The 13,513-nt window shown below is 40.4% G+C and overlaps 1 protein-coding gene across 1 annotated transcript in view; it reads left to right on the forward strand.

Annotated features, from left to right (window-relative positions):
* Positions 1-387: 387 nt before the first annotated feature.
* Positions 388-13,513, forward strand: part of TRPC6 (transient receptor potential cation channel subfamily C member 6) — a gene marked incomplete at both ends in the record, with an annotated part of 90,031 nt that continues 76,905 nt past the window's right edge. The window contains one exon of the mRNA XM_080614194.1: positions 388-530. Coding sequence (XP_080470320.1) covers positions 388-530 — 143 coding nt within the window. The remainder of the gene's footprint in view (positions 531-13,513) is intronic.

Raw genomic sequence — 13,513 nt, forward strand, 5'->3', positions numbered from 1 at the left:
GTTCGTTGAGGTGGCGGGAGCCGCGGCGGGACCGGGAGGGGGCGGTGACAGCGGCGCGGAGAGGGCACCGCGGGGAGGCGAGCGGGCCCCGCCGGCCTCCCAGCGCCCGCCCCTCTCCGCCGGCCGGGGGCCGCCGCGCCGCCTGAAGCGCCGCAAACTTTCCTGCGGCCTTTTGAGCTGCGCCTCGCTTCGGCGGGCGGCAGCTCTCGGGGCGGCGCTGCACCGCTCGGTACAGGCACCGCCCGGCGGGGAGCGGTGGGAGCCGCTACCGCGCTGCTCTGCTCCGCCGCGGGACACGGGCTGCGAGGACACCACGTGTGCCGACCGGCTCCGCGCTGCTTCCGCGCCGCGCTGAGTAGCCGCTGTGCGCCCCAGCCGCGGGGCACCATGAGCCAAGCGCAGCCCTACGCCCCGCGGAAGAGCAGCTCCCCGGCGGGAGGTGCCCGGCGCAACGACAGCCAGGACTACCTGCTGCTCGACGCGGAGCCCTGCGAGGAGAGCGCCCTGCCGCCCTACGCTTTCTACCCAGTGTGAGTCCCTCCGGCCGGGACCTGCTTCCCTCCTTCCTTGCCTCCCTCCCTGCGCGGGTGGCATCAGTTGGGTACATCAGTCGCTCCGAAGGAGAGGGTGCACAGTACAGGAGTGTTCATAAATCCATCCTTTCGTTACCTTGTTTTGTCAAAATCTTATAGCCTTGTTTGTTTTCATGAAGTTTTTCATGAAGGATAGCTGTGATTTAAAGTAGGATGTAAGAACGTATGCAACAAAATCTAAATGAAATAGAAATTGCAAGGGTTCCAGGAACGGCAATTTTTAACATCCAGGTCAGTTGACATTCAGTGTTGACAGTGTCTCTCTGGTTGTTGTCAGCAGGACTTATGCAATTACCGCTTGTTAATTCTTCTGAAAAGCTATCCCGCAGAAGGGGAAATGAGTATAAAGCAGTGCAAGATGAGCCCTAAAATCTCAGGTGATTACCAGAAGATGTACACTTCATTTGTACGAATTGTGTATTATTGCTTAACTGGTAAGTTCCAGTTGTCAATCTCTCCTAATTTTTGCTGGTTTATCTATGAGCAAGTTAAAAGCCACTTGACAACTACGTGGGTATAGGAAAGGAGTACATCAACAGAAGTGGCAACACTCACAGTGTTTATTTATAAACTCAGGTATGAACAATGAGAGTTTTCAGAATTCACTGCTGTATTGCTCTTCTAAGTGTTTTTGAGAGTACTAGTTCAGTGTGCTCATGTAAGAGCACCCATAATTGCACATTGGACTTAAACTCCATATCAAAATACGTGAATGCACCTGTTTAATGAATGCTTTCTGAGGAAAAAAACCTCATGATGATTAGTTCAGAGATTGATTCTGACTAGGGGACTTCAACTTTGCACTAACATGGCAATTCTGAAGTTACTTTGCTGTGTATTTATTCAGAATGGTTGTGCAGCTGTGAGAGGATATATCTTGCAGAAGTGCTTCAGAGCATTTCTTCAAACAAAATTGCCAAGGTCTGTGAGGTGCTGATATTTTTCCTTCAGCAGTATAAGCAGGTCTTGGTCCAGTACACAAGTGTGGAGATTGCCTCTCATCCTCTTACAGTGGCTATAAGGACAGTATACATTCTAATCAAGTGGCTTTATAGAACTAAGGGTAGCACTAAGTGCAGGAATTTATCTTCAGTTATGTCATGTCAAGCTCTTAGATGTCTGATTCTGTGTACAGGTAGGTTCAGGACTCTAGAGTCCCTCCCTGATGGAAGATGCTTCCATCAGTCTGAGAGAATAAACAGAAGCTACCTGATATACGTGGTGAGTATAAATTTGAGGAATGTGCTCCTTCTCAAATGTATATAATCTTTACTAAAAAAGGTACTTTAGTGGGCAGTGTTTGTTTTTTGCATGCACGTTAAGCATGGGGAAGCTGTCCTTTGGGGCTTCTCTGAGTGTCAAAAGAAGCCATCTCATAGATGCCCACAGACAATGCCTATGCACAACTTATGCAAGGGCTTCCTTGGCTGGCAGGGATGAATGCAGGGAGTATAGGCTTCTCCAGGGTATGCTGATTACGAAGTACCGGTTTTGAATTTTCGTGCCTAAATTCCACCTACATCATGGTACATTTTGCAGATCTGTCTTTTCAGCCAGAAGCTGTTAGTTTTACTAGTGGCCAAGAACAGAATCAGATAGCTCATGTTTAGGATATACTGTTTATAATCTTTGTCATCTACATGCAGTAAGAATACTTTTCTCTATCTGAAAATCCTCACATGCGGAGTGTTTCCTGATGTTATTATGGTACAGAGTTCTATATGAATCTTACCTTGTATCTTTAGAGTTGTAAGATCTGTGAATATTCTGAGTATACTGCTGATGGAGGGTCTGTATTACTCCAACAAATAAATTGTGTAAAACCAGTATTTTATGCGCTGTGAATGTACTTGGACTCAGCATACATGCCTTATCAAGTCTGCACATACATGGCTTATCGGTGCTTATTCTTTGGCTACTTCTCCAGAAATGTGGCAGCTCAGGAAGCTAGTCGTGCTGTCAGGTGCTGTATTTTTCCTTTAAAGTCCTTGTATGAATCTCCAGTGACTATTCGATTATGAGTCTAAAGTATGGGTTCTGTGGGTCTGACCATTAAGAGGGAGCTACATGTTCCTTGAGGTTGAATAGTATGTCTGTGCTTAAATGCAAACACATGAAAATAACCCTCCAGATTACATTAGCTGATGTATTAAAATGTTTTAACTAAAGTTACTTACATTTCACTTGGAGTATTTTTTGGTGTATCTAATTGTTAGGGTATTTTTTTTTAAAACTAAGTGGAAAATTATAGGCATCATTTGCATGGGCAAAAATGCCCCCGGAACATCTTTTTGATGATGATAAATGCAGAACAGTAATGCAGGGTACAGCTGGCATCCAAAAAAAGCTGAAGTGTCCCTCCTTTTGAACGTTATTGAGAGGGTAACATGCTTACTGGTGTAATATGACATGTGACTGCCACTTAAAAAGTAGTCTGATACTAAGCAATAGTTCTCCTCAAGTGGCGATTTACTGCTAATGCTGACATTGTTGCTTTTGTTGTTTATAGAACATGTTTTTCATATGTTGTTTTGTGACTGCCTTTAAGTGGTTTAGTGGCTGAATAATAACAACAATAATAACATTTAAAGAGACCTGTTTCTTGTATTTGTAGCCAAAGTCCTAATCCATCCAACTAGTTCAGTGGTATTACTCCTGAGCCTTGATATACAGCCCCTTTATAACAGCAAAAAAATTGTCTGTTTAATAAAAGACATTGAATTTGCTTTTTTTTTCCCGCAGATAATTTTTCAGATGATTCATTAATTGCAAAATGACAGGGTCACATTAAAGATCAGAGTAATTGTCAGTGTTCAACCCACCTGGCTCGATGTTGTGTCAGTGAGTTCAGCAGTGCTGACTGGGTTATTCTGTTATGTTCAGGCTGAGACATTATGGTGTGCTTAAATATTTAGTTACCTGTAAACTGGAAAAACATTTGAAATACTGAGCTGTCAATGCTGACTCTGTGAGTATGTAGCAAGAGACCCAACAGACTTACAGATATTTTTGAGGCTTTCAGTTTCAGTACTGGTGCTCAACAGGCTGCCCAGGGAAGTGGTTGAGTCACAGTCCCTGGATGTACTTAAAAGATGTGTAGATGTGGCACTTGATTTAGGGGTGGACTTGGCAGTGCTGGGTTAGTTGCTGGATCCGATCACCTTAAAGGCCCTTTCTAACCTAAATGATCCTATATTAAGTATGAATTCAGTACCACTCTTTCTGCAGAACAGCTTCATTGTGTTTGAGGTAGCTGCTACCTCTGTTGCAAACAAGACTTCAGCAAGGTACCTTGGGCTCATCAGCTATGCCAAGTCTTTTGGAAGTAAGTGAATAGAAGACTCTTACCTTTATTTGCAGTATGGTACAAAATGAAATTTTAATGTGATTTTGTGCTGAAAAATCTTGCTTTTCTTTTGCATTTCGAACCTTTGGTAGTAAAAATGCGCTTCAAGATATCTGCAGAATTTGTAACTAAATGGTTTCCAAGAAGTAAGGCTACTTTTTAAGAATTGAATAATTGTGTATTAGAAATTATGTGCAAGTAAACACTTTCTTTCTGGTAGTCCTTTTCCACCTAGTCAGCAAGTCTTGCCCCTGATGTACCAAAATGTACATTGCAACATACATGTCAGAAGATTGCCTCCTGAAGTACAAAAATGTGGATACATTTTATTTTCTCTTGTGCAAGTATTTCATTGGCAAAAGGCCCAGCTTTGTAGGATAAAACAGGATGAAAAGGGCATTTTCAAGTCTAACCCCAAATCTGAGTGCTGATGTGTGATGGGATTTGAAAGTGATAGCACTTGTACGTAAACTTCGCTACTGAAAAAACATTATTGACGAACAGCTTGTCAGCCTACTAAGTTAGTGAGAATACTCTAATTCAGTCAGACATCTGGTTGTATTGAAATTGGTTAAATTTGAAGGTTTTTGCACTCTGAAAAATAAATATGTTTTCTTGTACGTGTGAGGAAGGGTAATTATGCGTTAAAATGTTAGTTGTAAAGTAAATGAGGCACACAAATTATCTGATGAAAACAGAGGAAAAGAGTTCTGATGTGCATAACTGCCTTCAGGCACAGATTATTCCTCAGCTTTTGTGGTTTTCAGATCAAGTGTTTTTTGGTATTATCAAACCCAATGCAGAATTTTAAACTATTTCTTTTGTTAAATAATATCTTTAATAATTTCTTTCCTGCCTGCAATATTACAGTTTCTGCTATTGGCATACCATCAGTTTTATCTCCAGCCTCAACTATCTTGCTTGAAATGACCTGTAAAATTATCTTCCAGATTCTTCATTAGACATAATCTCTTCAGGGAGTACTGTGCAGCGTGGCAGCTGTGTTTCAGATTGCTTGTCTCTTTGCTGAGATGCTGTGTCCTCTGAAAATATGTTGCAATGGTTTTGTAAAAGGTAGAAGAGTTAGCATGGGGGAGGGGGATCATTTCCTTTTGTAGCCTAGTGGATGGAACACTTTCCTATGAATTAGGACTAATGGATCTACTTCCTGCTGGGCTCAGGAAAAAAAAAAAAATCATGTCTAGATCACTCATATTCTGGGTGACTGAATTTAATCCCCAAAGTCCTGGGTTAAAGAACATCACCATCATTACCAAGCACCAGAAGAAATTCCATCTTTTAGTTTGCTCTGCATTTCCTGCCAGTATCTGGAAGGGAATGCTTCATTTTCAACATTAAGTGTATGGTTAGTTCAGTTCTACTTTTTTTTTCCCCTGCGTAAGTTTGATTTTGGTGAAGATTTGTGGGATTTGTTGTGTTTAGTTGTTAGGCACTTTTGTATTTACTTGTTGTGCGCACTAATTTAGCTGTGAGCTTCCTTTTGTGGGCTACATTACCTGAATGGTTTCCTATGCTAATACTTCATAATTGATTTTGTTTCATCTATTGTGGTATTTCTGTAGATTTATTTATACCTTAACCCTTACATAGTTATTGAACAAAAGAAAGTCGTCTCCCTGTGGGGCCTAATTTTATGAAACTGGAAGCTTTCCATGTAAGTAATTTGTTAAAATTTGCATGAGGAAGGTGGAGTAGTGATTAAGAAACGTGTGGGGTATGTACGGCATACTTTTCATTGTAAATGTTAATAACAAGTGTGCTCTTTGTCGAACACCCTCACAGCAGTATTTGCCACCACAGAAGCTGAAGGTTGTAATAACTGGCTACTCGAAGAATTCCTGCCAGCTCTCAGTGTCCCCAAATAAAGGTGACTTGGCATGGTGGGTCTACCTCCTCAAGCTGTGTTTAGACTTTCCAGCTCTTCAAACGTGAGCAAAAGAGAATTTTGGAGGTTAATCTATATTCATCAAATTCTTTATAACTTGGTTTCATTCCTCAAACTGTGATGCAGTGCAAGGCAATGACTTAGCAAAGGGCTTCAATCTTGAAGTGCATAAAAGAAGTCTTACATATGTGTTTGCACACGTATTTGTGAGTATAGACACTTGCACACAGGGTCTACTCAAACAGGAGGCTTAAAGGATTTGTGTTGATAAGCAGTATTTAAATGTAAGTTTTGGTAATTAAATGTGTACAAAAAGCTTAGTGGTAATTAAATTACATGCAGTTTTCTCTGGAAAGGATTATCATTTTTATCTTGCAGTAGAATGGTTATTATTGGTTTAACAGTGACAATTTAAATACATAATGAAGTATACTATTTTTAGCAAAATACAATTATGGAATATAATGTGAAAATGACTAATTAAAGCCTGGATTTATTTTTCTGTATCTGTTTCTATACAACTACACTGTTTCATACCTTTAGTACAATCAACAGCAAAGCTCTTTTGTCCCCCCAACCTAATATATTTAAATAAATGTCAAGATCAAAAAAGAAGAAAGAGAAAAAAGCAAGCATTGGCACTAGGAATGAAATGTGAGATTGGGTTGAAGAACCCCAAGTAAGTGGAGTAACAAAGGAGCTCCAGGTCAAGGACTGTAATTTTAGGTGTATTCTCTAAGCTGTGTGGGAAGTGTGGATAGCTTATTTTCTGCCAGAGCTGAATATTTTGTTAAAAAAAATGTTGCTAATTTGAACAAATGGCAGTGGTGTGGGTGAAAGCTTTGTCATGGGTGGGCCATTTTCTTTTGATGTGGAGTAGTAGTGATGAAATAAAAATGACAAATAGTAATAATAATAGTAATTGTAAAGAAGTAGATGGGATGCCTTCCTCTTTGCTCAGACATTCCTTCAGTAGTGCCATTAGTCAAACCGCTGTTAATGTTCTACCTTGTACATCGGTAATTAAAACCAAAACCAACCTTGGCTGCTCCCAGCTCAGGAGAACATGACTGAGTTGCTTTTTGCCCTTATAAATTAATTAAATACAGGTTTTGGTGTCAGTATTTACCTTAGTGAAGAGATTAAAGAACTGAGAGGTTTTTAAAAATTATTTAGTATCTATGAGGTCTTCTCATGCAGGTAGAAAGAAGGATCATGAACCAAAAGAACACGGTTGAAGCAAATTGGATTTAAAAGTACCCCAGAAAACAGATCATGGATCACAATGTCTGGTGCTGCAGCACTAGCAATTTTACCGAATACTCAGACTGGAGAATTTCCGTGAAACTTTGCTGCTTGTTACCAGATCTTGGATGAAACAGGTCAATTCTTACAAATGGCACCTCATATTCTTTTGAGTTAAATCCTGGTCTGTTGAAGGTAGCGTGAGTTTTGGTGGTAACTCAGGTGTTTATCAGGTTTATATTAGAAATTGACTCAGTTGTAAATGACCTGCAGCAGCAGCAACTGCAGCAGCCCCTTCTGACTGTCTGCACAAATAGCTGTTCCAACAGATTTACTCTTGGTGTTTGCCAGTAGTTGTGCGTATTGCAGATTGTAATCCCTGAGCTGCACAGACCTCACACATTTCTAATCAGATGCTGGTTAATTGCTGCTAATAAGGGCAAATTACTGTGGGGCCAGATGAATTGTTACTTTGAAAAGAGGACCTGGGTTTCACCATGACACATAGGGACCCACTATATGCAAGCAGGCAGTGTCTAACTCAAGAGGTGGACAGTAACTGGCCTGAAACTGAGGAGCTGTTGAAGGGACTTGGCAGCTACAGCTCTCCTGGTTCTTGCTGAAATATTTTTGTTCATCTTGATCAGCTTAACTAGCAAATAGGTATTTGCCCAGCAGGCTGGCAGGTAGACTACAGTGCTAGTTGCACTGGTGTTAGTTCAGGTGGACACTTGGCAGTGCTGATTTTCCTCTTGGCCTAGTCTGGGTTTCTCCTGTTGTGCACATTGGCTGAATTTAGGAGTGATGACTGATTGTTTAGAAGCCTCTCAAAAGGGAAGATTCCCTTATCTTCAAGGAGTGATTTACATTTTCTTTCTCTTCTGTTAGTTTTTTGCTGTGGTGTATGTCTTTCAGCTCTTCTAGACATGATTTTTGTCCCCTTTTTTAGGACAGGTAGCCAGGTCAGACTGCTGAACTTTGTTAGAACTACTCTGTGTACATGTCTTAGGCCTGCCAAGTGGTATTAACCCAACACTTGGTGCTTTTTGTAAGTCTCTTGAAGTGCATTGCAAACAGACCCATTGCACACAGTCTAGCTGTCAGCCTTCCAGCTGCTGGGTGTTTGGCAGCAGAGAGAGCAGTTCTTTCAACAGTAGTGTTTTAAATCACGGACTGTGTCAAATGAACACCTCTACAGCAGGTGGCACATTGCAGGAGAGCGTAAGGGCAGTGCCACCAGGAAATACTTGTAATTGAGGTGCAGCTTGTGGGAGGGTGCTTTGGAAACTGGTATTGCCAAGCGCAGAACAACTGTGCCATTGAGACTTGAGCTGTGAACATCACAAATACCATTTCTCTGCTGATTATGTTGTAGGAAGGTGCCCTCCCTTCCCCACATACTGATGTGCATATGAATCATGCGTGGCAGAAGCATACTTAACGAGTGGGAGCTTGTGATGGGGACAGTGTCTGACATGCCTGATCACTTAGCAGTGGGATCCTGCATCCCTCCCCCATGAAATAGATGAGCTTGAGAGATGTGTGTTGAGTTGGAAGACCCACCACACAGGGAGCTTAGTGCTGTGGAAGATCCCAGATATTAGTTAAGATAGGGGATTTTGTGTGTTTTGTTTTTTTTTCTCTAAGCATTTGCAGTATGTGCCAATGTGAGATCAGAACCATCGTATTGAGGTTTTTGTTTGTTTTTTTTTTTTTTTTCTTTTTTTTTCTTTTTTTTTTTTTGTAATTCTGTCAGAAAACACTGTGAGCTTCTTTGAGAATTGTTCCTAATCAACTGAGGGGTTTTTATGCTTGAAGACTATAAACCAATTTTCTCTTCTATTTTGCAATGCAGCAATTGATTTTTCTATATTAGTTTAGTTCTGCTCTGCTAATCTTTGGTTTTATGCATTATTTCCTTAAACTAATTTAAATTTAAATTCTCAAGTGTTGGGGTTTTTAATTTATTAATGAGATATCACGTTTCTAATCTATTATCCTATTAATTTCTCAAGAGAGTTTTTGTAGAATGCAGCTCTCATGGCTTGCTTAAATGAATCTTAAAATCTTACTTCTACCCTTACAATACCTGAATTTGTTTGTCTCTCTGTAAGTGTAGAAATCCAAACTAAAAAATGCAACAATTGACAAAAATTGGATCGAAGTGCTGCAGTGATAGCAGAAGTTAGTTAATATAATTTGATTTTCAGGTAGTAGGACTGGGATGAAACTTTCCAAGGATATGAGGTATTTTGTATGACCTTATGTATGGCAGTCTTACTTCAGGATCTTCAAAACTAAGCCATACAACATCTAAATGTCTGGAAAGTTTGGGCAGCAATCCATGTTACTGCTCCAGTCCCAGGAGCGTCAGTGGGCTTGAGAGTCTGTAACAGCCTCTTGCTGGCCAGAAAAGAATAAGGAGCAACATGGCAGACGTGGTGAAGGAAGAATAACGGTGTCTTGACATCTAAGCAACAAATAAACCAAGCAAAACTTAGAGTGAGAGAGGAACGTAAGTTTCTGAAGATAACAGTTTATATAATCTAAAACATTTCCTAGAGCACTGGAACAAAAGTCAGCAATAGCAGTATCTCCAGGAGGTCTGCAGAATGAACACTGCCTGTGGTACGAACCAGTAGCAGCTAATATTCTCCACTTTTCTCCAGAAAAAAGCCCCAAAACTTAGTGGATTAAGTCAGAAATACATTTAATCATTTAATAACATCTGCTGTGAGCACAGTGGTAGGTAAATAGTGACTGATGTGATAGTGAAATTTCAGTACTGCTTTGTATGATAAAATAATAATGATCTTACCTAACAAGTTGATATATAAAGTATACACTGGGATTTCTTACCCCATGGCCACTTCCAATCTAAAATCAGCATCAGCATGTGATACATAACGGAAAGAGAAACTTTAAAAAAGAATCTAAGTCTTACAGACAGCAAGGCTAATTTCTCTAGTCTTACTAGGCTGTTTGAGGATCTTTAATGACCTGAGGTTTCTATGTAATTGATTCTTACAGCAAATCTGAAAACCAGCAGAAATTTCCCCAGTCAGTCAGTGAGAACATTGATAATGTCTTAAAGGTAAAGGATATCCTTTGTGGATTACCCAGGTTCAGTTTGTGCAGGATTTGTGACATGTCTCCCTGCCTCGGTGAGGGGCAGAGGTAGCAGCACGGAGGGGGATTGGTGTGTCTTTTCTGACCTCTGCCTGTGCATGCAGGTCTTCATATCCCCGGAGGGTCAGAAAAGGCATGGAGGTACACAGCGAGGAGGGGAAATAGGGGGACTTACTGTGCTGTGGTGGGTATGATGCAGTTCCTGTCTGGATCTCCTTCTCATTGAAACTGGAGTACGGGGTGGGAGGAATGGTGCATGTCCAGGTATCACCCCAAAGACAGCATGCATGCATGCCTACAGGAAGGTATAGAAACCTGGGAGCACTCCTAGTGTTGGTGATGTATGCTTCTGATGCTTCATGTTCCTAAGTTCCTGATTTCATGAGTCTTAAACTTCTAGATCAGGTTACAGATACTGCATATTGTGGATAAAACATAGTAAGGCTGGTAGAAACTCCACATCCATCCATGGTTTATTTTCAAAATCTATATACTTTAGTAAAATGTCAGGAACTTTACCACCTTCTTTTGATTTAGACATGGGATTTGAGGTTGTAAGGTAAAAATCTTGCTGGTACCTGCTTTCATCTCTCTGGTGGTCTTCAGGCTTTTAGCTGCTACATCCTCAACTGCTGCTTTTGTGACAGGAGTGGCAGTAAATGTAGAAGAGGCTGAGAGGTTTGTCTGAAATGAAGCATTTAGCCTGACCTTGTGTTCTGGGCTCTTTCTGTAGTGCATAAAAGAGACAGGCACCTTCAGGGGTTGGCTCATCAGATCTGTTTCAGGACTGGCTAAATCATGCTGGTGGCTAAAATGCAGAAGGTTGTTGACAAATGACAAATCTATATTGTACAACATGGAGATGCGTTGGCGCTGACTTCAGCAGGATTTGTGTTCATGTGTCTGTGAAGAATATTATCATCAGTCTTCAATATCCCGTAATGTATATTTTGTGCTGTGTTTCACTGTGTTTGGGAACAGATTACAGAAATGTGAAATCTGTGATAGTGAAAATCAGCATGTATGTCTTTGATGAAGGCTCAAATCTGGCATATGTATATTTATATAGATGAATTTTCTGACCTTTGGCTACTGAACCGTACAACATTTAGATTAACTTTTTTGGGGAGAATTAAGATGTGTTAATCTTAATTAAGATGTGTAATCTGTGTGTTAATCATCTGCACAGCATTAGTGAACAGAAGCAAGAAGAACAGGATATACATGTAGACACAAATGGTTTTGTCTTTTACCAAAACTAATTTTGTTTCTAATCTTAAATTCAAATTTGAGCTAGGCAACTAGAGCATAATCTTTCATTTTCATTAGAATCTTTACTCACAATTTGCAAAAGTATTAAATCTGACTTTTCTTAAAGTAAACCCTGATGATAGATTCCATAAGCATCACAAAAGATTTTGCAGAACTTCAGTTCCTCTTTCCTGATTTTCCAGTTGGTTGTCATGGGTAAAGTAGCCTTGTTAGTGGTTGTGTAACTTTGTCTCAAAATAGAATTTCCTCCAGTTAAGGCTGTTTAGTAACATTCTGTGATATCTGATCACGTTCTTCCCTCTTGAGTTACATTCGTGGCTGTATCACCTTTAATTAATTTCATGCTTCTGCAGTCCGCATGCAGGCTAGTTCAAACTGAAGGTGAGACTGTACCTTAGTTATAACCAGGATGTTGCTCTGCAATTATTTTAAATTTTAAAACATTAATTGCATAAAACTGGCATAAAGTTTACATAGAAAATAGGAACATTTTCTGTTCAGGAATTAATTAAATTCTTTATTTTCAGTATCTAGGTCACTTGAATGTTCATGCAGAATGATTTTTCTCCATTCACGAAGTATTTACACGTATACAGGTTTTTGTCTCAGGTGGCTAGAAACTCTTCCTGGAGTTTAAGGAAGGATCCTGCCCATGCTAATCGTACCATGCCGTTTTCTCCTTAAGGCTTAAAGACCCCATAGATAAAAGTCTCATTTGGAGACATGAGGACAGTTTTGGTGAATCTGAATTGCATGAGAGATGCAGCAGCACATTGCCTTTTCTGAGTGAGAGGTAATTTCTTTATCTGGAATAGTTCTTTTAAATGTATCAGTGTTATATTGGGAGAGGGAGAATGTTACTCCAAATACGAATTGCCAGACAGGCAGCCCCTGGGCACTGGCACAGTACAGCTGGCTGCTTCTTATTGTAAGGAATAAGTAACAAGATTTGGAGTGCTGAATGCTACCTGAAAATTCGAGTTCATCCTTATGTGCAGGCTCTCATCTGGACCTAGCAGCAGGGTGCTGCTTCTTGGCTTGTATGGGGTGTGAGTTGGTTCTTTTCGTGTTGGGATTCTGCCTCTCTACCTGCGGGGTTGTGTTGCTCTTCTATGTGGTGATAGCAAACAGTCAAGATTGTTGCAACTTAATCAGCACAATATCCCACCTGTTTGTATGAGGAAAGCATATTTTTCTGTGACACTCATTGTGCATGTTTGCATGTTGCTGGTCTTACAGCGTTTGTCCTGAACATAGGCAGTGCATTGTTAGGGGAATGTGTTCAGTTATGCCCATTGTTGTCACTGAATTGGCTAAAGATTCAGTGATCACTAGGATCACCTTGCCTCTTGCTCTGCTTAATAACCCATGAGCTCAGGACTGTGGCACATGGTGGAAGAGAACAAGAAAGCATCTAATGCTGCTATTATGTACATCTGAAAGTATCCATTCTGAGAATGTAAGTTGCAGTAAATACCAAATAAAAAAACCAAACAAACAAAAAACCCCAAACAAAACAAAACAAAAAACACCAAAAAATCCAAGATGCTAAAAATGTTGTAACTGGAAAGAATGTTTGAAAGGAATGTAGAAAGTTAAGGATGTACAAAATAAGAATTCCTTCTTTTACTACCTGTTTCCAATCATCAATAAACACCTTCCTAAAAATTCAAGGTAATTTCCAAAAAACAGCAAAGCTAGTTGAAGCTGCTGTACATTCTTGCGCCCTGGACCTGGATACTGCAGAGTCCTCCATCACGGGGGAGAGGGACTGAGAAACTATTTCATGACACTTTTCATATGCAGCATCCAGAGAAAAGATAAATTGTCTAGGTTAACTTTATATCCCAGAGATTATTTCTGCATGAGGGTGTGACTTTTCCTTCCTCACACTTGTACATTTACTGCTGCTCCAGAGACTACATAGTATAACACTTACAAGAGGATCATGGGGGAAAAAACCCAACTTCTAAGTAAATAAAATTGTAAATGAATCTCTGCAAGTGAGAGTTTTATCTCCCC

This window comes from Psittacula echo (assembly GCF_963264785.1).
Source record: "Psittacula echo genome assembly, chromosome: 3".
Taxonomy (NCBI): Eukaryota; Metazoa; Chordata; class Aves; order Psittaciformes; family Psittacidae; genus Psittacula; species Psittacula echo.